General features: G+C 47.2%; 1 protein-coding gene across 2 annotated transcripts; it reads left to right on the forward strand.

The window, feature by feature from the left end:
- Positions 1-23,752: 23,752 nt before the first annotated feature.
- LOC142493187 (uncharacterized) lies at positions 23,753-25,448 on the forward strand. 2 transcript variants are annotated; one of them, XM_075596791.1, is made up of 3 exons: positions 23,753-23,926; positions 24,292-25,149; positions 25,231-25,448. In XM_075596791.1, the coding sequence occupies exons 1-3, from the start codon at positions 23,830-23,832 to the stop codon at positions 25,434-25,436; spliced, it is 1,161 nt and encodes a 386-aa protein (XP_075452906.1). In that variant the 5' UTR covers positions 23,753-23,829; the 3' UTR covers positions 25,437-25,448. The 2 variants fall into 2 exon arrangements, with proteins under 2 accessions (XP_075452906.1, XP_075452905.1); XM_075596790.1 differs by having other exon boundaries at positions 24,292-25,448.
- Positions 25,449-26,720: the final 1,272 nt, after the last annotated feature.

Genomic DNA, 26,720 nt, shown 5'->3' on the forward strand with positions numbered 1-26,720 from the left:
ATGATTCCTGTTGTACAGGTATTACTTTGTAATGTGATTATGGTCCTTTGGGTTCATTACACTTTTCCCACAAACCCACACAAAGAGGCTGATTCTATATGCGGCGAAGCGAGTAGTTTTCAAGCAAAATTCCCCATTGACTTCAGCCAAAAATGTCCACTTTAGCACATATAGCTCAGAATATTGAGGGGCTGATAATATAACAGCTATTTCAGCATCAGCCCTGTAATATTGTCAGCTATAACAGCTATTTCAACTCGATTTCAGACAAGAAGTCCTGGAATAAATGAATATAGTCTAAAAACCAATACCCAAAAGATTACACTAAAGGATACATGATTATATATTATTATTTTCACAAATATTGAATATTAATGACTGGTAGGACCAGTATGTCAGGCCAGAATCTTCACTCATGTTAAGCTTCCATTTTGTATGGTCATAACTAGTTAAGATTCTGTAGTCAGCCTTTTGCTGAAATATAATTCATAAATGCACTCAGTTTCTCTGCTAAATTGCATTTCCTTTCTTCCTAGTCAGGATATTACTAGATACTTTTGTGATGTCAATTTCCTGGTGTTTTAGTAGAATATAATAGAATGGTTCTCTGCAAGAAGCAAGATAATGTAATAAAGTTGCTAAGACTCAAGGTCTCTTTTGATAACAGACAATGAATAAGCTATGTATTCAGAACATTGCTTGTATTGAAAAGGACACGTCTCAAAAGTCACGCCACTAATATGTCCTGCCCCTAAATCACGCCTCTAATCAAAGCTACGCCCAAGACACACCTAGTATACGCCTATGTCACGCCTATGATACGCCTATGTTACGCCTCTAACCAATATCTTTTTTCTTTCTGTATAAAAATCATTACCCTATGAGTAATAAATTGAGACAAAGGATTTGAAACCTGGCGTGCGTTACGTTTCATTTTGTTCGTCTCCCAGGCCTGATAAAGTTCATCAAAAATCGGAGATAACAGTGGCAGGGCGTGAAAACTTCTCCGGGGAAGTCTGCTGCAAACGGTGCAGATTGTGTCCAGTCACAAGGCTTCAGTTTTCTCTACAGAGAATAGGTTCCTTTTGGTTCAGAAGCCAGGGGAAGGAAATAACGGATTTTCCTTCAATGACTCTTTAAAAGATTTCTATACCTTATAGCTGAGATTACAAATGTTCACAATCTCAGGCTGAAACACGTGTTCTGTGGTAATGATATTGGTTGTTCCAGCAGTGAGACCTCCTGAGAACCTCCCTAAAACAAGATACAGTATTAACAAACTGCGGCCAAGGAGGGTCCTGCTTGCTGTCCTGCTATTCTTGTTGTGATGAGCAGCAGCCAGATCATGGAATTCTGGGACCATTTGAAACATAATTTCAGAACTTTGACTCTGATTAAGTAATCACATGATTTCAGAGAAAATGACCCTGCTCAGCTTGAAATAAATGTGTATTGGGGGAGGCGCTCCTCTAGGTAGGGGGATATATGATAAACTTACTCAAGACAAATAAACCCAGTTATGGGCACTCATGCATCATGCATGTTTGTTGTGTGTACATGTGTGTGTGTATATATATATATATATATATATATATATCTATATATATATAGATAGATATATATTACATGCAAAGTATGTGTGGTAATTAGTATGTGTGGTGTGTGTGAATGGGATTGTATATAGTGTGTTTGTTCATGCTGCATGCATCTGATGTGTGTATCTGGTCTGCAAACATGTGGTATGTGTATTTGACGCGTGTACATATGTATATGTTGTGCGTATCTTGTGAGCATGTTTATTGTGCGTTTGTATGTGTATGGAGCTTGCTTATTGTTTGGTGTGTGTGTGTATTGTGCATGTATCTGGTGGACGCAAGTCTGTGTATGGTTTGTGTCCACCAGTTGGTTGGACTTGCATCCTAGGCTCAAATTTTCCAGCCCACGCCTGTGTGAGGTCACTTACAGTATAAGTAAGATACTCCATTTATTGAAAGAAATCTGAAACCCAGAGGAGACTGACAGATACAGAAGCAGCCGTTATTAAACCCATTAACGCAGATCGATGTGGTAATGTTAGCACTATGTTTATCTCAAGAAATACAGAGGCTCCATTCATATCAATAGTAACGTGTGAGTCATGCCTTTAATACACGCAATATTCAGAACTATTGTACAGCACAGCATGTTTATGATTGATGTATAGATACCCAGCATCCTTATACAGTACATGGTATTCATTATCAGTGTAGGAAGATAATCCACATCATTATATAGCCAGGCATGTTCAGTGTCAGTGTATAGAGATACTCGACATCATTATACACTATTATAGAGTGCAGTGTGGTCATTACCAGGGGTCTGGAAGTGTATATGAATACTCTCTATCAGTATACGGTATAGCATGTTCATCGACAATGTACACTATAGAGATACTCATCACCATTATACTGAACAGCATGTTCATTAGCAGTGTAAAGAGTGTACAACACAGCAGTGTTGTCTATCTGGAAACTATGTCTGTCTATGTATAAGTGTGCAGAACCCTATAATAACATGTGTGTTTGTGACAGATCGCTATGAGTGAACACCTCTTCTCTGCAAACAACCTGCAGAGCTGTAACTCTCCTGTTAAACTTGTTACCAGCAGAGACTTGCAGAGCTGTTACACCCCCAATAACCCCTTCACTGGCAAAGAAGAGTGAAAGAGGACAGGATGGACCATAGTCATTTTGCAGAGAAAGAAACTGCTAAGATATGAAAGGAGCATATTGTGAGAGAAGCAGAAGAGGTAACCGTAAAATGTAACATTAAAAACATATGCTGGTGGAATAAATAGATATTGATGTTATAGACTAGGATAGAAAAAGGAGGAATGTGGCCCGGCTAAAGTGGAATTAGGAGGAGCTCAGTATTGGAGATTTTAGGTTTGATGGCACAGAGGACTATCCTGAGGCTTGGGAAACTAATATAGGTCTTGGGTAGATAGATACCAGTATGCAATCTACTGTATATAGAATGTCGTACTTAAAGCCACAAGAAGTTTTAAGGTTACAGAAAATGCGAGAGAGACAGAATACTGTATAAGAGAAGTGGACAGACCCCAGAACTGAGCCCTCAAACCTCAATAATCATTGTAGCAAATATAGCAAAACATTTTATTTAAATGACTTATGACTACAAAATATTTTAGAACTATGTACACATAAAAAGTAGAATTACTAAGAGAAAATATAATATGGCTTTGATTCTGATGATACAATTTCTAACATTTCCTCTTTTTCTGTTTTTTGGCTGTGCAGGGAACTAAACATCTCCAAAATGACACCTTTGTTTTCTTCTCTGATCTCTCGCTGCATTTTGAGGTCATAGATGTAATCTCCATATTTATTTCAGATATATTTACATCCTCAGAGTATTTCTGCCTGAAGTGAATTGGATGACCATATAAAAACACCTGTAGTTCCTTCTGCTGAGTTTCAATTGCTTCTCTAGTCTTAGAGATTTCATCAGACAGAGTTTTCATGCTTTGTCGAAGATTGTTCATGTATGTTGTTACATCGTAGAGGATTTGAGCATCTGACAACACCATTTTCAGATATTTCAATTGTCCTGAAAAACATAATTATGATTTATAGCAGATATATTTAGAAAGAAGCAAAAGTATTTATTACATTGTGTTACTATTTGTATTTGAAACAAATATATACTGTGTATATATATATATATATATATATATATATATATATATATATATATATATATATATATATATATATATCCTGGCCTTCGGCAGCTATTGCTAATTCTGGGCCTTTCCTCTGTCAGTCCTGTTAGAACAGGCAGTGGAAAGGTTAATTCCTTCAGTTGGCCTGTTTGTGAGTTTCAGCTCTGAAGTATTGTAGCAATATTCAGGGGCGGGCCTAAGCAACCTTTGAGCATGTTAACACCCCTTGATGTGTGTGTGAGCCAATCGGTATCCAGCTTTGAGTCGTAATGATTCAAAGTTAGACTCACTCCCTGAGGATATTCAAATTGAGACATGTCTCCAAAAAGATAGTATGTCAGTTAGTTGGTAGGAGTAGGAGAGAAGAGATTGAAGAGAGGGGACAGAGAATCGTTCTCCCCCTCTTGCCCCACCTAGGTAAGGAGGGGGGGGAAGTTAAGCTGCCATGAGCAGAAATGCAGAGAGCAAGATCAGGCCTATGATGTTCTGCTGTATGCTGTGTATGCTGCTCTGAATAAAGACCACAGAAAGAAGCTGCTGTGTGTGTATCACTGTTCCTGGTGTGAGGAGAATGGAGTGTCAGTGGGGGTCTCTCCTCTGGAGACCCCAGGGGATCCCTACTGGCTGGAGGCACTGCACCACCCAGAGAGAGCAAGGTAACCTGTCCCACACCACCTCCTGTCCCTGTCCTGGTTCTCCCCACAACACCGTGGAGCCTTCAGCCCTCCTGTTTACCAGCAGGTCACAGCACCCAGACCACTCAGAGTGACCAGAAGGAGTGTACCCCCCAATCTCATGTCGGGTGGGGTACCACAGAAGGGTTACATTTGGAGGCGCTGCTGAGATAGACCTGGGGTGCCCTGTTCCATTTTTTTTCAAATTGTCCAATTCCTATTTTTTTCACAATGTTTGTAAAGTCCGGACACGAGGTCCTTGCCTGGGCTTTGAGGCAATATATGGAACCTGGCCAGGTGGTGGCGGTAGGAGGCCTTCCCGCAACTATACCGCGGTTGAGGTTCAGTACTATATGCGTAGAATTCCTGGGTGGCTGTGTGCATGTGTCTTAGATGAAGAACAGGATCCCACGTCCACATGGAAAACCATACTTTTTGTGGCAATCCCCACTGCGGATATATGCCTTGCAGAGGCACCGTCCGCCCTGTGTATGCCCGGGGGCCCGTCTGAGGGGTACCCCCTAGTCTACACCGACCCAGCCAAATGGCGTCTCCCGCCAAAGCAGGAGAGCGCACGTGCTGCTGGCTGCAAGCCTGCACTAAATTGTGTCGAAGAAAACTGTCCGGGATTGGCGGGAAAACCAGAAGGCTACCCCCCTATCTATGCAGAGAGCCCTAGTGTAATTGCTGAGACTGTGATTAAAATGGAGTCTCTCTCAAGCAGTGAGTCACACCTAAGATGGCGGCTCCCGCCAAGTCGGGAGAGCACCAGGACTGTGCAAGAAATTGTTGCAGAGTATTGTCCGGGTTGGGCGCGAAAACCCGAACCCCGCCCCTGCACTGTGAGTGACTCAGCACAGAGCCAGAACCACTCCCTTGTAGAAAGTGCCCTTCCTTCACATTCCACCAGGGGGAGCAAGTACTGTGTTCTTCAGCCATACAGTGATGCAGTAATAGACTCTTTCTTCTCTGAGGATGAGATGATGTATGAGGATGAGATAGACTGTCAGGACATACATCCCAATGTGTATGTGGCCTGGCGAGCACCAGGAATAGATGGCCTTATGCTAATGTGCCCCTATCTGCAAGAAGCCTATGACGAGGGAGCCGACCTGTCCCAGTTACCGCTAGACTTCAAGACGACTGAGGTAGGCGGAGAACCGGGTTTACAGTGTTTTAGTCCCACCTGTGACTGTTCTAGAGGTGCACTGGCGTGGGAGCCCGAATGTGAATGCTGCGGTGTGCGGTTCTTGAAGCCTATTACACCCCAGGCTCCGGAATCTGTGGAGAAAGAAGCGGGGAAGCCTGACCCCTCTGCAAAAGTGAGTGACACTGCTAATCAGTCTGTCCTAATTCCAGTGGCCTCAGTGGACCCGTGTGTTCACAACCATATTGCAGAACCGCTTCCAGACCCTCTCAAAGGTAACGGCTTAGTGGTAGAGCAGGAACCACAGAGCCCAGACCAGCCGACGCCGGAATCACAGGGTAAGGTGTCTATACCCCATCTTCTTTTAGTCATTCCAGCGACCAACCTCTTGTGGTGATGCGCCTGCCGGCGGACCACTCTAGTGAAGTCATCGAACCAATTATTTTGGCCGATACAGAGCCTGCTGTGGGCCCGTGTGTCCTACAACGGCCAGCCCGGCCTACTATGATGGTACCATCGGTCCTAGGCTTGGGACCCGTACCTAACGAAGACGAGGGTGAGTCGACTGCCCCAGGGGTGTCGGGTGTGAGCCTCCAGGTGACCGCGGAGCACGGTAGCTCCTTAAGTCTGTCAGGGCGTGCTCACCACAAACGAGACGGACCGTGGTGCTGAGGTGGGATAGGATATAACGCCACCCACAGCCACGAGGGCACATCTTGAGAGTAGAGTGGTCTGGGAGTCCGGATTGGGGCAGGAGAGGTACGGATGGTAGAGGGTGCTGTATGCCAAGTCCGGGGTTAGAGAGAAGGACGTAATCGTTAACCGTTTGCCAAGATCGGGCTTCCAGAGGTGCGGTGAGTCGTGTTGCCGTATGCTGAGTTCGGGATGCCAGAGGTGCGGGTAGACGTAGCGGAAGCCGGTTCGGTACACGAGGAAGACTGCAAAACAAAACAGGACAGGACTAGGGAGGCAGAGAGTGATGAGAACAACTGGTTCTATGCTCAGCCAACGAGTCAGTGACACTGTAAGGTATATATAGGAGAGAGGGTCCAATGTCAGCGCAGCAAGTGGGAGTGTGTGGAAGGGCCAGGCTACGGCAGGGATAGGTCCAGCATGAGTCCCAGGGGAGGAGCCATAAAGCCCAGTAGTCAGACTGCATTTGATTGCAGCAATGGTTTGAGGTGCTGTGCCTTTAAGGGGTTGGTGCGGCTCCGTGTGGCCGCGCCTCCGTGTAGCTGTGCTTACTGGCGCGTGACCGAGCGTAGCCGGCAGCTCAAGAGTAGAAGAGGAGTTTTGGCGTGCGCGCGCGCGCCCACATGGAGCCGTGATCGGCGTTCCGGAGAGAGGCTGCCTGCGTGCCGCGGGGGGACCCGGCAGAGCTGCAGGTGAGTGGGGAGCATGCCGAGGGCGGCGTGACTCCCAGACCCTTACAGTCTGGTCACCAGGGCGAATTGCTCCACTCTGCATCGCGTCCTGGCAGAGGTGTCCTCCCTAGAAGGTAGCTGTCCAGTGGTGCGAGTGGACCCATACCTACCTGCCCGTGTTCCAGATGAAGAGGAACCCATCACAAGCCCGCGGAGTGGTGAGGAACCTCCTTACTTCCCACCGGCTCCTGATCTGAGTGTGAGCCCGTGCGCTTCGACATCAGTGGTCCCAGGACTGGGATCCAACATTCCCGAGGTTCCAGCAAGTAGTTGGACTGTCCCAGAAGTGCCGGGGAGAGGTCCCGATACAGCCGAGGTGGGAAATGACAGCGTCCCCGAGGACCTGTTGGCCACCGTGAAGCACCGCAGTGGTAAGGTATCTACCCTTTACCCCCTGCCCGGTGACACAGAGACTGTGAGGAAAAAGACATTGTCCATCGCTCGCTTCCCAGTGGGAGTCTCGCAAGTGTGTAGGGACAAAGACTGTGTGGAGAGGGATTCAGGGAAAGCTGCCTCCTTTAAGCCCAAAAAGGAGCGCTCCATTCACCATGTGGTGGACCGCGGGAAAGGTCCCGGCCTCCTGGCCTACCGCATCCATGCCGCGGATGGCCTGGTAAAGGCCTGGTTAAGAGACACTGTGCTATTCCTTCCACCAGGGGGAGGAAGTAGTACAGAACCGGTGACTGTCACCCCAGAGCGTGCTCTACAGGAGATTTTTCTGGGGGAGGCTCACGGACGCAAAAGTGAGGTACCCCCACATGATCAGTTAGGGGCACCCCACAAATGGTCTCAGCTCGCTTCGGTTATCTGGTGCATTGTAACCTGATGTGTAAAGTCGAAATGATAAGTTGTATTTTCTGTGCAATGCATTTTGATTATATAACTTTTGTGCCGTGTGATGTCGTTCCCCAAGCGGGGACGTTGGATTTTTCACCAGGGGGAGAGTGTAGCCTGGTCACCCGTTTCTCCCTGCGACCCCCATCACCTCCGTGGCCAGGATCGATGGCGGGTGCTGCCGGAGGCCAGCGGCAGACCCGACGGCCATTCTGGAGGGTGGGGGCCGAAGAGGGAGCGCTCCGGTGCGCTGGAGATCTCCGGCGGCTCCTGTGCAGGGCGCCGCCATCTCGCGCCGGTTTGCGCATGCGCTGTAAGCCCCCGGCGGCCCGACAGAGTCGCGCATGCGCAGGACTAGCTAGAGAGTTACGGGAGCCCATAGAGAGTCGCGCGAGTGTAGGGAAAGAGCAGGAGAGGTTGCGGCGCCCATTAGGGATTCGCGCAGGCGCAGGGAAGGCACACACGCGGCCCCAATATGTTTGCAGCCTCCACGGGACCACAACTCCCATGAGGCTTAGGGCCAAGCACACCAGGTGCCTCAGTGTGGCCAATGAGGGCCAAGGATCTCTAGAGGGAGAAAGTAGATACATTGTTTGGGTTTGCACCACGTTTGTCAGTTGGAGCTGGGGAGCTGTGAGGGAAGGAAGGGTGCAGAGAGCAAGTGCAGCTCCTGCATCGAGAAAGGTCCCCCACATCCCAAGTAAGGCCCTGTGGCAGGACGGCCTGTAGCCGAGGTCAGGGAACAGTCCACACGTATAGTTTCAGGATAAATAAAAACGTTCAGTAGCTTTATTTCTCCACAGTAACATAACATTCGGGTACACTGTCCCTTTAACAAAATAAATCCTGCTCCACTTTGGGAGAAAAACTGACTAATAACACAGCAGACCTATCTAGCAGGCTGACGGGCTAAACCAGAACCAAACCATAAGGGTACTTTAAGCAGTCAGTAAACAAATGAATAATCCTTACTTTAGTTGAAGTAGTCTTTGGTGAAATCCCTCTGGCTAAGGGCTCACGCAGCAGTGTGCTTCTCTCTCTCTCTCTCTCTGGCAGCTACTGCCAGTCACATGATCCTTTATCTACCTTGCTGGCTCTCAGGTGTCAGCTAAAGAGTTCTGATTTCCTAACTTCCACCTGAGTTAACCCTTATGAGTGCTGGATGAAGCACTCTGACATATGTCTGCCAGGCGTAACTGATAGGAGTTGACTTCACTCTGTCACATACCTCCCTTGTTTGTGTGTGGCTAGTGTCCCACACGGCTGAAGCCCGACCCTCCACTCCTTCCCTTGACTAAAAATCAGCATTTCCATGGTCCTTTCCAGGTCTATGCTGAATATCAAAAGAGAAGGGTTGGAGGGCAATATACCACCTGGTCAACCTTGGATTTGTGTCCTTCATGTTGTTTAACCACTTCAAGGGCGCATGGTCAGTGACCAGGGTGAAGTGTACTCTGGCGACATAATGTCTCAAGGCCTCAATTGCCCATTTTACAGCGAGGCACACCTTCTCAATAACGGAATACCTCACTTCCCTTGGGAACAGCTTCCAGCTGATGAACAGTATGGGGTGTTCAACACCATCAAATTGCTGAGACAGCACTGCTCCCAGTCCTACCTCTGAGGCATCCGTCTGGATGATGAAGGGCTCTTTAAAATCTGGGCTCCGAAGGCACTTTTTTAGCATGTCAAAGGCGTCTTGGCACTCCCAAGACCATTTAACTTGGGTCGGGGCACTCTTTTTTGTCAGATCTGTTAGGGGTGCAGATATTTCTGAAAAATTGGGGATAAACCGCCGGTAATACCCTGCTAACCCCAAAAGGGAGCGGACCTGTGTTTTGACTGTGGGGTGGGGACTTCCTTTATGGCGGCCACCTTGCTAGCTAGTGGCCTTACTATCCCTCCCCCAACGGCATAGCCCAAGTACTTTGTAGTGGATTTACCCAGGGCACATTTTTTTGGATTTGCAGTGAGCCCTGCTTCTCTTAAGGATGTTAGGACTGCCCTTAACCTTTTTATATGAGACTGCCAGTGTCTGCTATAGATGACAATGTCATCCAAGTAGGCCGCGGCATATGCCCTATGGGGTCATAGTACCTTGTCCATTAACCTTTTGAACGTGGCTGGAGCCCCATGTAACCCAAATGGCATAGTGACGAATTGGTATAAACCGAGAGGGGTGGCGAAGGCAGTTTTGCATTTGGATTCTTCCGCTAGAGGTATCTGCCAATATCCTTTCGTGAGATCTAGGGTGGAGATATACTCTGCTTTACCAAGCGAATCAAGCAATTCCTCCACCCTAGGCATTGGATATGCATCAAATCTGGATACAGCATTTACCTTTCGCAGATCCACGCAAAACCTCACCTTCCCATCTGGTTTAGGGACCAACACGATAGGGCTACACCATTCGCTGTGGGACTCCTCGATCACGCCCAATTCCAACATGTCTATTATCTCCCTCTCAACCAGGTCTTTTCGGCCCTCTGGCAATCTATAGGGACGGGACCGTACTTTTACGCCAGGTTCTGTCTCAATCCTATGGGACACTAAATCAGTCTGCCCTGGCAGCTCAGAAAAAACATCTGGGAACTGGTCACATACATCAAGTAGGTCTGACCTTTGTTCCGTTGTTAACTGCTCTCCCATGGGAACCTGATGGTCAGTGTACGTACTACCCTTTGGAAGCTTTGGACCCAAATCCGTCTCTCCTTCCCGAGGGTGAATGAACAGCGATCTCATCGTTTTCCAGGGTTTCAGGAGGTTCACGTGGTAGATTTGTTTACCCTTCCTGGACCCTGGTTGAGAGATCTCATAGTTCACCTCCCCAGTGCGGCGGAGAACTTGGAAAGGACCCTGCCACTTCGCAAGGAGTTTACTCTCTGATGTCGGTAGTAGTAGCATCACTTGGTCCCCAGGTTGGAAGACCCTCAAGCGAGCATTTTGGTTGTACTGCCTCTCTTGACGTTCTTGAGCAGATTTGAGGTTTTCCTTCGCAAACCGACCTATCATGTCTAGGCGGTTTCTAAGGTCTATGACATACTGAAGGGTATTCTTGGAGGGGGAGGGCTCCTCCTCCCAGGATTCCTTCAGTAGGTCGAGAATACCCCGAGGTTGGCGTCCATATAGGAGCTCAAACGGGGAGAAGCCTGTGGATGATTGGGGAACTTCTCGTACCGCAAACAACAGGAAAGGGAGAAGTTCAACCCAAGCTCGCTTTTCAGTGTCCACAAACTTCCTAAGCATAGTTTTTAAAGTACGGTTAAACCTCTGTACCAATCCATCAGTCTGAGGATGGTAAACCGAGGTCCGGACGGATTTTACCTCCAATAACTTGAGGACATCCTGCATTAACTTTGCCATGAAATTTGTTCCCTGGTCAGTTAACATTACTTGGGGAAGTTCTACCCTAGAAAACAGTTCTAACAGCCTGTGAGCAACCTGTTTAGCAGTGGCTGATCTCAGAGGGAAGGCCTCAGGATACCTGGTGGCATAATCAACAACGAGTATAAATTTATGTCCCTTCGCAGAGGGTTCTATAGGTCCGACCAGATCTACCCCAATTCTCTCGAATGGGACGGCTACCAAGGGCAGAGGAACCAAAGGAGCCGGCTTCTGTCCTTTTTGGCTAGTTAACTGGCATTCAGAACATGTCTCACATAGTTTCATGATGTCACCATGTATGCCTGTATTTTTCTCAAACATCCAGGGGGAGCATAAGGGGAAAGAAATACAAATTTAAGTGCAGACGTTTCTATAAAGTGAGATGATGTTGTCTTGGCTCGTATAAATATATTACTCACAAGATGTATGAGTTAATCAGGCAGTTGGCAAATTGGGTTGCCACCCATCTGTGATCTGGACCCCCCTTGTTAGAGATACCGTCAGCAGGATGATGTATGTAAAATAGAGCGAGAACTACATAGTGCGATCAAAAAGGTACAACTTTATAATTTAAAAAAACGGGTCAATAAAATGCGCACTTACAATGTGCCAGTAAAAATCATGCATGTATCTCACAAATGGAGAAAATAGAAGCTCCCCGAACTGCTCACCGCCTCCCTCGGGTGTTTGGCTGGCTTTCTCTCACGGATCTGTATGCCGGTTCAGAGCCTCCCTCACGGCGCCCGTCCAGGAAGATGACGTCACGGCTGCAGAGTTGGTCAGCTACGGGTCGCGTTTGAGTCCAAAATTGGTACACTCTACGCGTTTTGCCCAGCTTACTGTAGCTGTTGTCGGCTTCGTCAAGAGTGTGGAGTACCAATTTTGACGGTATCTCTAACAAGGGGGGTCCAGATCACAGATGGGTGGCAACCCAATTTGCCAACTGCCTGATTAACTCATACATCTTGTGAGTAATATATTTATACGAGCCAAGACAACATCATCTCACTTTATAGAAACGTCTGCACTTAAATTTGTATTTCTTTCCCCTTATGCTCCCCCTGGATGTTTGAGAAAAATACTTGAATCTTTGGAACCCGTGAAACAGGTCCCACCAGTGAGGTTTGAGCTGGGTGGTTGGATTTTAATCATCATACATCACTTTTCTAAGATATATTCACTATTGTTATTATTTATAGTTGTTTGCGCCTTATATCACTTATTTCACAATACCATGTATGCCTGGCCAGTAAAACCGGGACGAGATGCGGTCCGTGGTCTTATCTCTGCCCAAATGACCACCCCATGGGAGAGTATGGGCTAGGGTAAACACTGTTTTAATCAACCCTTTAGGGACTAGCATCTGTCGAATGACCTCCCCTGTTTGTGTAACCTTATTCACACGATATAGTATGTCATTCAACAGTTCAAAATGTGGAAACACTTTTACACCTTGTTCATCTATTATCTTGTTGTTGACCTGTACCACCTTCTCATATTGTCTAGCCAGAGCTGGGTCCTCCCTCTGCCTCTGACGGAAGTCAGGAAGATCCAGGTCTGGCAACACTCCCGTATCTATCTGTTCCCCACCCTGGTCATCCCCGGCCATGACCTGCAGTCCTTTGGGCTGACTAATGTTACCAAAAGTCCCAGCCTTTCTTAACCAGTCCTCTTTTTCCGCACGTCTCTGTTTACGTGTCTTTGGGACATGGTGTCTACGGGGGAAAATCTCTGGGGAAAAAGGGAACAAGTCTCCGGGCTTCTCCGGTACCAGAGAAGTAGGCTCCGTAGGAGTAGGGGCCAACAATGTTTCGAGGTAGGGCCAGTCTCGGCCAAGTAGAACAGGAGCAGGTAGCCAGGGAGCAACTCCCACTAGTAGGCTAGCCTCTTGATCCTGGATACGCAGTGTAACGTTCGCCGTCGGGTATCTCTTTGTATCCCCATGGATACACTCGATATTCCAAGGAGAGTCATAAGATAGTCTATTGCTTGGAATTAGGCCCTCTAGGATCAGGGTTTTTCCAGAGCCCGAGTCCAGCATGGCGTTTACTTTTGTCCCCTCCAGAGATGCTGGGACTAATCACGGATTGTGGTCCCCTCGGAGACAAGCTGTGGCAGTGGTTCTGCCATATGAACAGGTTCTCGGGGAATACTGTGGGTGGCGGCCTCCCTTGAGTGATCCAGTGGCTTCGGACCCAGGATGGGCGTCTCTGCGGGAGTTTGCACCAGGAACCCTCCGAGATGGGAAAGGGTCTTCCGATCGGGTTGACTGGATCTCTCGAGCTGGCGGGTTGTAGACCCCTCGATTGTCTGCTCTCCTGCCTCTAGTATCACCGGAAGCAACTGGTGTTTGCACCGGCCGTTCCCAGCTATCCTGTTGGGTGTCGTCGCCCAGGAAGTTTTCCACCAAGCGGACCGCTGAATCCAGGGAAAATGCAGCGTGTCTTTTTACCCAGGAGCGGGAGGAGGGGGGCAGTATCTGTATGAACTGCTCGAGCACAAACTGTTCAAGGATCTCTGCCTTGTCATGTTTTTCCGGTTGTATCCACCTGGCACATTAGTCTACTAAGCGGTGGGCTACGACCCGGGGTCTGTCTCGGTTTGTATATTTGACTGTCCGGAACCGCTGTCGGTAGGTCTCTGGCGTGAGGCCTAGGCGATCCAGAATAGCAGCCTTTAGTTTCTGATAGTCCATGGCCTCGTCCGCTGGAAGAGCCTGGTAAGCTGCCTGAGCTTCCCCTATGAGGAGTGGAGCCAGAGTCGTTACCCAGCGATCAACTGTCCAGCCGTGGGCCATGGCTACCCTTTAAAAAGTGAGGAGAAATGCCTCTGGGTCTTCGTTTGGCTTCATTTTAGGCAGCATCACCGGTGGGTTATTTGGAATCCCTGGTCTGCCTGGGGTTGGGCCTTCGACCAACAGTTGGAGTAGCTTTTCCTCTCGCCGGGCCTGTCACTCAGCTTGCTGGGCTTGTCGCTCTGCTTGCTTCTCTGCTAGCTGGAGCTGTTGCTCAAGGAACTGAGAAAAAAAAATCTCCATTTTTTCCATTTTTTTGTGTGGCCCTTCAGATACAGGGGCCGTCCGACATCCCACTTCTGACACCACCTGTGGCAGGATGGCCTATAGCCGAGGTCAGGGAACAGTCCACACGTATAGTTTCAGGATAAATAAAAACGTTCAGTGGCTTTATTTCTCCACAGTAACATAACATGCGGGTACACTGTCCCTTTAACAAAATAAATCCTGCTCCACTTTGGGAGAAAAACTGACTAATAACACAGCAGACCTATCTAGCAGGCTGGCTGGCTAAACCAGAACCAAACCATAAGGGTACTTTAAGCAGTCAGTAAACAAATGAATAATCCTTACTTTAGTTGAAGTAGTCTTTGGTGAAATCCCTCTGGCTAAGGGCTCACGCAGCAGTGTGCTTCTCTCTCTCTCTCTCTCTGGCAGCTACTGCCAGTCACATGATCCTTTATCTACCTTGCTGACTCTCAGGAGTCAGCTAAAGAGTTCTGAGTTCCTAACTTCCACCTGAGTTAACCCTTATGAGTACTGGATGAAGCACTCAGACATATGTCTCCCAGGCGTAACTGATAGGAGTTGACTTCACTCTGTCACACACAAACTGGGGAGTGAGGACCTATCTGGGACCTAAGGGTTAATAGCCTGTTCCGCTCCCCTAACTCTTCCCAGTCCTGACTCTAGCTAATACTAACAGCGCCTGCAGCAAATACACTGCACACACACAGTCAACCTGCAGCAACCCACTGCACACGCACAGTCAACCTGCAGCAACCCACTGCACACGCAGTCAACCTGCAGCAACCCACTGCACACACTGCACACACTGTGTCTACTTATCAGCGCTCACAGCACTACCAGCCGTGACACTGACAAGACCGCACACTCACACACCTAAGGGCAGAGTCCCTAACCTAGGGGCTGTCCCTCAGTACTACCCACTACCCTAACAGGGATTGGGGCCTGCCTGGGACTTGGGGATCCTTACCTGGTGCAGGAGCCACTTGCTCCTTACACCCTTCCTTCCCCTTCCTGCTCCCAGCTCCAACTGCCTGCACCAAAGCCCGCGAAATGTATCCTTTCTCCCTGCCTGGGAATCCTTGGCCCTCATTGGCCACTATCAGGCACCTGGTGCCTGCCTCGCTAGGCCCTATGGGAATTGTAGTCCCGTGGGACCTGTCTGGGCATTGGGGCCGCGTGCGCACTTGCCCTGCGCATGCGCGAACACCTAATGGCCGCCGCAACCTTTCCCTCTGCTTCCCTACCCTCGCGCGACTTCTCCCTGGCTCCAGTGTACCTTCTGCACATGCGCGATCCCGCGCACGCTCGCGCAACGTGTCATGGCGGCCCCCGCTAGCCGGCTGCGCCGCTGGAGCTCCAGGGATGCCGAGCGCTCCCTGCACTGGCCCCCACCCTCGCGAAGTGCCGGCGGGTCCGTCGCTGCCTCCGGCGGCACCCGCGGCCGCTCGGCACTCGCGGAGGGGGGTCAGTGAGTACAAAATAAACCCGGGGCTACATATATATATATATATATATATATATATATATACACACACACATACACACACACCTGGTGGGTGGGAGGAGGGAGTAACTCAGCCTGCTCAGGTCCCCCCATGTGCTGCTAAAACGGGCGGGTAACAGACAGGAGGAGGAGGGCTTGTCTGTGTGCAGGGAAGGCCCCGCAGCAAGGCCCCGCCCCCTCTGCAGGCAGACACAGCAGAGAACAGGAAGCAGCCTCTGCACGGAGCTTCTGGCCGCCCGTGCACAGCTCTGCCCGCCCCCAGGTTTCCCCGCATGCAGCTAGCGCCCCCCCTACATAATCTTGCGCCCCCCAGTTTGCGCACCGCTGCTCTAGTCTACGGCAGATGGAGGCGCTGCACGGCTAAAGAGATATGTGGGGTATGAACCCCAGAAGCCTGTTCCTGTGTCCCCACTTCCATCGGCGGACGACTCAGCCTTCCTGTTGCCAGCAGGTATATGCACCATACACCCTGTAATGGCCCCTATCTGCGAGTGGGTGGGAGAAACATTGTTGCATAAGTTTGAGTCTTGCTGGTGTTAAGATACCATCTTAATAATATTTTATACCTATTTTTCTTTATTGAACATATCCTTTAGCACTACGCCAGTTATGTTCCCAATCTTCCATCTCTAAGGTTAACCCTAACTACTTTTCCCATTGAATCCTATATTGCAATTTAGTTTCTGCAGATGATTATGATAATACGATATCAATGAAATAAATCCTCCCTTTTCTAACAGGGCCAGCTTAGGATGCTGCTCAGGCCATTCTGCAGTATCAACATCAACTGCTTTGGATGCATCGTTCTGTACTTCTAGTCGCCATTACAGAGTGATAACACGCCTTCTGCAGCACATTGCACCAATGTGACAAAGTGTTTGGCCCTACTTACTACTGCAGTGAATAGCCAAACGCCAGGGGTCTCCAAACCTGTCCTCAAGAGCCGCACACAGGACAGCTCTTATGGATATCCCTGTTTCAGCACAGGTGGCTCAATCAGTGGCTCAGTCAAGCACTGAGGCACTGATTGAGCCACCTGTGCTGAAACAGGGATATCCATAAAAGCTGGCGTGTGTGCGGTTCTTGAGGACAGGTTTGGAGACCCCTGGCCTAACCTGAGCCATGCAGCAAGCTACTGAGAGCTTGTGTGCACCTTCTATTGTGACCACACCAGCAGCATCAAGCAAATCTTTGGCTACATCAGGGGTTTCCCTTCTGATTTAAACTCCTCCTCCAGCTACTTCCCCTAATCTAACTTGTGAAGAAGTGGCCCCATTGAGGTGCGGAAGATCACGTAGAAGGGGCCTAGTGAGCCTGTCCTTTCCACTGCCAAGAAGAGGAAGAGGATATGATTAGTTTTGTGACATTCTGTATCATATGAGAAGCTTTCCATACATTCTCTTATAAAGATCTTAACTCGCTACTATATTAAATATGTCACATCCCTTCCTTGGTAATAATCCAGGATATCTCCTTGCCCAGCACTGTTAATGTTGCTCTCCAGATAAGCTGTCTCCTTCCTCCTGATGTCCATCTTTTGATCTGTGCTTTAAGCCACAAAAATTGCTGCTTAAATAGTGTCATCGACCAGATGTCACAAAAGTAGCCCCACCCAGGGGGCACTGTAACATCACATGATGATGTCATGTTGTCACTGACCTGAAATTAAAGGCACATATAAATAACATGTAAAAGCACAGATAGTGATAAGAGATACAGTCACCAAAAACATACTCCAGGAGACACTAAAATGGGACTTTCCCTTTTAAATACAATATGAGCATAGATTAATCCTAAGTGACTGATTGGTTGTGTCCAGTGGCAACATGCAGTGGAGCCTAAACATAGTTTACTTTGGATTTACAGATGCAAACACTGGGTCACGGTCATAAGTGAGTCTTGACAGTAATCATTACCTATAAGTCGCTTCTCTAAGGCCTCCCAGTACCTCAGGCCGATCATCAGCATGTCCACATTTAGTCAACTTGATTCATAGAGTAGGTCTATAGTCAGTACGTTCTGTGTCATGGGACTTCCAAAGGGCCCAAGGTGATTTAGAATCCTATATTTTACATAAGTAAACCCAATAAAGATACAGGATCCTTATTCACCATTGAATCTGATAAAACATGGTAAATCCTAAATAGGGGGTTTTGTGACATTGTTCCCAAATGTATAAATCCGCACAGATAGAAAGCAAGTGATTCTATTTCCTAGGCCCTTAGCACAGGCTTGAAGCATTATATTACATAAATTATTCTATTGGAGCCTTTAATATATAGATATTCTCAAAGGATACAGGAGACAGTTTGTGTGCAGTGTCTGAATAATCAGATTATAAATATGAGTACACACAAATAAAATAGTGATCACTGCCTTATGTCTCCTGCTCGGCACCCCAATCAAGGAATACCCGAGCAACTTGGAGTGACCGCGGTCCTCCATCTGGCATGGTCACTTGCATCCCTGTGCCTGGGAGCAAAGCCTCTGGCCGGACCATATCAGGTCGGACCAGGGTAACAGTGGCACCGGAGTCGAGCAAGCCGGCTGCTTGGCGATCTCTGATTGTCACTTTGGCAGATGCTTCTGCCGAACATCTGTGGACTGCAGCTCGACTGGCGCAATCGGATGTCCCTCGATCTCCGCTGCTGGTTCCTGGGTGGCAAGTGCAGATCCCTCCATGGAAGGCCCTCTCTGGGCTGGTTTGACGGCTGTACTTGGTTCCTCTGTGTGTAGCAGTCGCACACGGGCGACCGGTCTCGCAGCTGGAGAACATTGCCCCAGTTGGGGTCCATCGGACCTCAGATGGTCCGGACAGTCTGGTTTGATGTGCCCAGTCTTGTTGCACTGGTAGCACCTCCTCTCGTGGTGGAACTCTGCAGCTTTGGGTGCGCTTCCATCTGCTGCAGGTTTGCTCTTCCACTGAGGGGTGCTTTTGGCTCCCTTGGCCGAGTTGGTCGTATCCTGGGTAGCCCCTTTCTTGTGCAACAGTACTGGCTGGTGACAAATTCATCAGCCAGTTTTGCAGTGTTTGTATAAGTCTTTAGCTTGCGGTCAAAGACCCATTCCCTCACGTCCGAGGGACTGCTGCAAAAACTGTTCTTTAAACACCAAGGGCCTCATGCAGTAAGCGTCGATTAAGTGAAATCGGCAAGCTTACCGATTAGTCATGTTAATGGCGATTTTTCCTCTCCGTATGCAGTAAGTGCCGAATACATTCAAAATCAACCCGAAAACAAATCCGCCCACTCTCACGATGATTATCCGATCACACACAGGTGTATCGGCGTGCGTGGCGGGGTACTGATAGGTTGCCCAATCACAAATCTTGCTGAATCAGGCGAAACAAGCATGTATTGGATTGCGCGCCATATTTAAAGGCAACGTGTACTGCTAATCATTCTCTGTGTTGTTGGGAGTGAGAGAGAGAGAGAGACGCACAGAGCTGGCTGATTGAACATTTGCATATTGACGGAGAGACTTGTTGTGTATTGGGTGAGCTTTGTCCATTGTTGTTTTGTTTATATCTTTGTCTTGTTGAAGTGAAACTTCCTTAGTGGCACCTCATTCGTGATGGGGCAAAAAAGAATTGTGGAGACAGAAATGAAACGGATGTGACGTCAGTGCTGGCAGTTGAGGCCGGGCTGTGTTCTGGCTCAGCCCGACCCCAACACTGACATCACACCCGCTCAACAAATCAGATGCGCCGCTCCTAATCACCCCCCACACCCCACCCAGCCCCACACCCCCCACACACCATGACATATGCGGCGGCGATAGCCGCCGCTCCTAACGGCCGCTGACATGCTGCGCAGCCTCTCTCCTCCCTACCTCCGCTTTCCTGCGTCCCGCTGACTCAGCGCCGCCGGGGTCGAGGAGAGGAGCCCAGGGATCATGGAGGGTATCCGCCGCCGCAGCTCATAACGAGCTCTGCTCCCCCCACCCGCTGACATGCGGCGGCGGCAGCCCTCAAAATTTAATTGCCGCCACTCCTGCTGACCTCCCTCGGCCGAGGCATGGAACGGGGGGGGGGGGGGGGGGTAGAGTGAGCTGCGTTCCCCACAGCACCAAGCCAGCTCCCGCTGACGATGACACGCTGCCCCCCTTCCCCGCCGACACTGCCTCTGCCCACGCAGCACTTCCGGAGGGGGGGGGGCCTTTATTAGGTATCTGCCCGGTGCCCGGTGCGGCCGCGTCTCGCCGGGGGGTGGGGGGGGGGGCGAGGAGAGACTCAGGCAGAGCCGCCGCGGGTCCGCAGCTCTGCCTGTCTGTGAGGGGAGTAGGAGTCTCAGGCAGAGCCGCCGCGGGTCCGCAGCTCTGCCTGTCTGTGAGGGGGGGGGGGGGAGGAGAGTCTCAGGCAGAGCCGCCGCGGGTCCGCAGCTCTGCCTGTCTGTGAGGGGGGGGGGGGAGGGAGGAGAGTCTCAGGCAGAGCCGCCGCTGGTCCGCAGCTCTGCCTGTCTGTAAGGGGGGGGGGGGGGAGGGAGGAGAGTCTCAGGCAGAGCCGCCGCGAGTCCGCAGCTCTGCCTGTCTGTGAGGGGGGGGGGGAGGAGTCAGGAGAGAGGGGGCAGGACACAGAAAGAGAGACACACATACAGTGACAGACACACACACATACATATATACACACACAGACACACACACACTGACTGACACACATACACACACACACACACACTGACTGACACACATACACACACACTGACTGACACACATGCACACACACTGACACACATGCACACACACTGACACATACACACACACTGACTGACATACACACACTGACTGTGAATAGGTTAGGGGGATGTGTGAGGTGCAGGGGGGCTGCGCATACGTCACACGGTCACACGCACGCACATGGTCACGCACACACACGCACATGGTCACGCACACACACACAGTCACACGCACACACACACAGTCACACGCACAGTCAGTCGCGCGCACAGTCAGTCGCGTGCACACGCACTGTCACGTGCACTGTCACGCGTACACGCACTGTCACGCGCACAGTCACACACAGTCACACAGTAACACGCAGTCACACGCACAGTCGCACAGTCACACGCACAGTCGCACAGTCACACGCACAGTCGCACAGTCACACGCACAGTCACACAGTCACACGCACACACACAGTCACACGCACACAGTCACGCACACACACACAGTCACGCACACACGAGGAATTCACGCTTAGTGCAAATACAAGGGATGTGTACGCATGTTCTAAGTCAAATTTATTTGCGTTTTGTCAATGAAATTGTATTTTGATTTTTAATTAAAACATCACCAATACAAATACAATTTCTGTGACAAAAGTCAAAGAAGTTTCACTTACTATGCGCGTGCACAGCACACACAGCTTTTTTTTTTTATATGTGGAAGTGTTTCGTGTGATTGGCTGTACATTAGTTGTCTGTTTTTTGTGAGTGCTGGAAGTATGCCCGCAAAGCGTGGGAAGAGTGATGCTGGTGGGAGTGGGAGTGCTACTCGTGCGAGTACGCGTCGGAGTGAACGTACTGTTCAGGGGAGTGATGTTGCTGGTGCACCGAGTGGTGTTGCTGGGAGTGGGAGTGCTGGTGCTGGGAGTGGGAGTGCTGTTGCTGGGAGTGGGAGTGCTGTTGCTGGGAGTGCTGTTGCTGTGAGTGGGAGTGCTGTTGCTGGGAGTGGGAGTGTTGTTGCTGTGAGTGGGAGTGTTGTTGCTGGGAGTGGGAGTGCTGTTGCTGGGAGTGGGAGTGCTGGTGCTAGGAGTGGGAGTGCTGGTGCTAGGAGTGGGAGTGCTGGTGCTAGGAGTGGGAGTGCTGGTGCTGTGAGTGCTGCTGGTGGCGCAGTTGCTGATGGGGTGGATGGTGGTGGCGTGCTTGCTGGTGGGCAGCTTTTGGAGGCTCTTCCATTGGAAGAAGGAGAGTCCAGTCAGCACCAGCCAAGCTCTGACCCTAAACCTGCTCGGAAGAAACGTGTGGAGAAGCCACGTAATCCTCGCTTCAATGACCAGGAAAATACAGCTCTTGTCACTGGCATTCTGGAGCACTATGACAGTATATATGGACATTTACTAGGTAAGTGTACCTTTACATTTATTATTCAAATACATGTGATCCTAGGTCATCTGAGTTTTGTTCATATGCAAATATGGGTTCAGAATATCTTTCTATGTTAATTAGTCTGGAAACACAGCTTTTTATCATGCCTTACAAGGACAACTAAACACAGGCCGTCAATTTGCCATAACTGCATACAATATGAATGCAACCTTGCTTACATGTATAGGTTTAGTAGTGAATGCTCATGTGCTTCACATATTACACATAAAACAGCATGTTTGCTATCTCTTGGAACAGCTAGCAGTGTAGGAAACTGGTGCTTCTATTATTATTCATTTACCTCATATATTTTATATGTTTTTCAAGGGCGGACAAGTTCAGCAAGCAGAAAAGAAATGTGGGACACAATAGTCATTGGTGTCAATGCGTGTGGGAATCATGTGAGGGACAAGCGGAATTGTCACAAGAGATTTGATGATATTAGGTCCAAATTGAAAAAGAAAATACAACACCAACGCGTGCATGCTACTGGCACTGGAGGTGGGCCGACACCACAACGTCTCATATTAAGTCCATTGGAGGAGCTGCTTCGGGCAAAATTACTTCCCGTCGTCGTGGAAGGCTTACCTGGTGACCGTGATATAGGAATTTATCCCTCACAATTTCCACCAGGTGAGAAATATTACTGTACTAGGCGTGTCGTTGCTTACAGTTATTTTGCATATTTACACTGCTTTTTATACTGTCTTCACAATATAAGCATACCTGCATCTATATATGTATATGTCTGATTCTGTATATATATATATCTCAAAATAGACATATATGTTGTAGTCCTACTAAAAGCAGTAACTAATATAGCACGTGCCATTGTGTGCTCATTTACATGTGAATTCCCAAAATGCATTGCTGCAGTGGAAGCAATTGATGGTGGGCGAAGATGGGGAACAACAGGGTAGTACACATGTGTAACACATGTTAATCAGAAATTATTACTAGCTACAGGTACAGAACATAAATATGTAGAATATTATTGTGTATTTTATTTAATTTACTCCGACAAACATGACATTACTGCCTATTTTAAGCATGCATCAAATATATTGCATGCAACGGCCTACAAACATCACTTGCACTAACACATCTATAGTTGTTTATGAAAAGGTCCATTTTTGCTTTAAGTCATATACAGACAGCATAATGAGGCACACGTATCATATTTTATGTCATTGTTTTCATAACTTAAAAACTGCACACGACTATTTAGCTCATCTACCATTGTGTTAAAGCAGCTGCAATTAATATCTCATCACAGCATACACTTCAACAGAGGGGGTGGGGTTCAGCACACACACTAATTACAGCCTCATTTTAGGGTCAACTTAGTTCACACCATTTTCACCTGTTTCAAGTAATTGAAAGGTGTGGCTGATTAGGCTTTTTGGGGAAGTGAATACCGTTCTTACAACCTGACTAGCACAACTGAAGTTAATCACACTCATTTGAAAGCTTCACTTTAGCTACTAAATGCCCCAACAACTCATTACTTATCAAAGCGTACCTCACACATTAGTTCACTCATATCTATAGTTGAACTACTACTATCAACGACACATTATCACACACTGCATGTGTTGTCTTGTTGAGTCACAGCCACATTCAGGTGTGCCACATCTTATATTAATGTACCACACATATCCTCTACCAAAAACAACACTTTTTGCAATATGACCACCTTCATGATAACCATTGTGAATGGTCATCTCATGATAGTTATGTACATTATGATACTGATATCACTACACAACATATGATTTTTATGTTCAAATTTTATCTATTTATCCTCACGCATTACTGCAGAAACATAGTATGTTTTATGTTAGGGAACTCAAAAGTTCTAAGTACACAGGCATGTACATTGTTATTACAACTATTTATGTTCACTTTCACACACACATTTTGGGTTAAGGAACTGATGCTGTTACGTACTCATAAATACAGAACATACAATAACTGTTTGTTCAATATTTACACATGTAAATGTAAAACTTATGTTATTGTTATATATAGTTGCCCCTGAAGGACATGTGTCACCTGAGAGGGAACAAGTGTCTTCACCTGGGTCAGCCAGCTCAACACACCTAGAAGGTGAGTGTATCAGTTGGTGGCCATATAATATGTGCTCTTCTATATGTTATGTTGTCATGTTCATTAATTGTTTTGCACATGTTCTTTAAATACGATTACTTAGTGTATGTGAAAATGAAGTGTAAGGCAACATGTATTGTGTTAGTGATGTTAACTATCATGTAGGAGTTGTGAGTTTACAGCAAGTTTTCATTCACTCATATTTCATACTGAGTCCAAACATTATTCTTAAGTCAAGGTAGTTTTTAATGTGAGGTTATAAAACGTATGGAAACATGTTAGTTGTTTCTTTTGACACAGTAGAATTACATAGTAACACAGCAGAGATTAACATGCCATTTAATAATGTGTACATTTATTTGTAGAACATGATGAAGAGGATTATGATGATGATGATGATGATGATGATGCCGCCGCCGCCGCCATAGACACACAAATACAAGCAAGTGACCATGAAGAGGTTCCAATTGAAACTGTTTTACCGCCAAAACGTCCAGCAAATACCACATATGATGCAATTGTAGCTTCTGAGGGAAAAATTGTGGAAGCAGAAAATCGTCGCCATTCTGACCTGATGACAGTGCTGGAAAGGATGATTGCACTGCAGGAAGAAACAGTTTCACAATTGGCACATCTCCACAGAGTCTTCATTGAAGTGCCTAAACAGTTGCAAAAAATCAACACCTCATTCGAAGCATTAGTTGTTCAGCAAACACAAGCTAATTACTGGAGAATGACTAATGTACCACAATTCAACACCTCACAGGCAGGATCTGTTCATGCAGGTCAGTTTTCACCACATTCATCTGATATTCATTCACCAGGCCCAAATGTTACCGGTCAAGTAGCAGACATTGCTGTGCAGGTTCCTGATGACATCCTACCGCTGCCATCTGTACAAATTCAGCAGCAGACACCTACAAAGGAGGCGACAAAAACAAAACAAGACACACATGAAACAGACCAACCATCACTTGTGCAGTGTCTACCAACTTGCTCACATGTGTCAGTGGGCACAAGCCCTGTCCGTGAACAGTCACTACCCAAAAGCCCTGTAGGTGAGTCACTGCCCAAAAGCCCTGTAGGTGAATCGCTGCCCAAAAGCCCTGTAGGTGAATCGCTGCCCAAAAGCCCTGTAGGTGAATCACTGCCCAAAAGCCCTGTAGGTGAGTCACTGGCCACAAGCCCTGTAGGTGAACAGTCACTACCCAAAAGCCCTGTAGGTGAGTCACTGCCCAAAAGCCCTGTAGGTGAATCACTACCCAAAAGCCCTGTAGGTGAATCACTACCCAAAAGCCCTGTAGGTGAGTCACTGCCCAAAAGCCCTGTAGGTGAATCACTGCCCAAAAGCCCTGTAGGTGAGTCACTGGCCACAAGCCCTGCCCGTGAAGTGCCAGAGGCCACTCAAAGTGGCTCTGTTGTGCCTAAAGTTGGTGGCAAAAGAAAAAGGAAAATTCAAGAGACAACAAGCAGGCCTGTTACTCGCTCGCAAAAGGAACAAAAAAAATAAATGTTATAATTCACAAAATATGTCTTTGGCCTTGTTTTGTTGACTTCAGATTATCTAATTACTATTGTATGTATGCTGAAGACTGTTGTTTCCAAACTTTCAAGTATGTTCTTGTACACGTGAAGTTTTGGAAATGTTAACACTCCTAATTAATGAATAGTGTTATAAATATTTATGTTTTAATCGTCTGTTCAGTAATGGTCCACCAGGAGCCAGTTGCTAAGTTTAGAGAAGCTGCCATTGACTTTGCAGCAAAACATTGCATTTGGGTGTGTTAATTGATGTAATCATTGCATGTGCATATTATTTTCATGCAATTATAAAAGCACCTATTTAACTGCAAACATCTTTCTTGTACGTGTACAGCAGGATTTTGTGTTAAATATTACTTACCTTTGGTGGCCATTGTAATGTTGTCCTTTAATCATTTATGTGTTCTTGTTTCAAGAACATCTCTGAATTTATACTAAAATATATGTAGTATGTATTGATATATGCACACACACACACACAGACACACACTGTGTGTGTGTGTGTGTGTATATATAGTACTATCTAAACTGGTATAGATGTATTTACAAAAAACATACACTTCATGCTTCCTTGTGAAAACACACTATTTTAATAATACAGGCCTAATGTTTGACAACTATACTAAGTGTGAGCCTCTAACATTATTGGGTGCAAACAAATGTTTATTACTTAATTCACTCATGTTTATCACCATTTAAATAGGTTTCATACAAGGCCTACTTACTGCCATCAATATGTTGTGTGTACTCCTGCAATATAATTTTTTTTTTTTTTATATATATATATATATATATATACATATATATATACATATATACATATATATATATATACACACACACACACACACACACACACACACTATACATATAGTACAATATACACTTTATATATATATATATATATATATATATATATATATATATATATATTTTTATGAGAGAGATATATTTATATATATATAGATACACACGTATTTAAACTCATGCAGACAGGTAGTTAACCAGAATTTCAAATACACACAGAAATGTATGTGGGAAAAAAACATTTCATTTTGCAGGTGTGTGTATTTACTGATATGGCTGTCTAAGCACTATTTTCACACAGTGCTCTTTGTTATTTTTCTAGAAAACTCAATGTTACTGAAATAAAAGTGTAGGAATGTTTTCACAAACGAGATAAAAAAATGATACATGTTTTTCCCACATTCGCCTATCACTAACCACTAAAGTTAAACCAATTAAAAGGACA

This window comes from Ascaphus truei, chromosome 4, assembly GCF_040206685.1.
Source record: "Ascaphus truei isolate aAscTru1 chromosome 4, aAscTru1.hap1, whole genome shotgun sequence".
NCBI classification, from domain to species: domain Eukaryota; kingdom Metazoa; phylum Chordata; class Amphibia; order Anura; family Ascaphidae; genus Ascaphus; species Ascaphus truei.

Excerpts from the sequence above, each read along its gene's own strand:
- LOC142493187 (XM_075596790.1), top strand. The coding sequence starts at position 23,830 with ATGTTATTGTTATATATAGTTGCCCCTGAAGGACATGTGTCACCTGAG. Across the intron at positions 23,927-24,291 it reads CAGCTCAACACACCTAGAAG|AACATGATGAAGAGGATTAT; the intron begins GTGAGTGTATCA and ends ATTTATTTGTAG.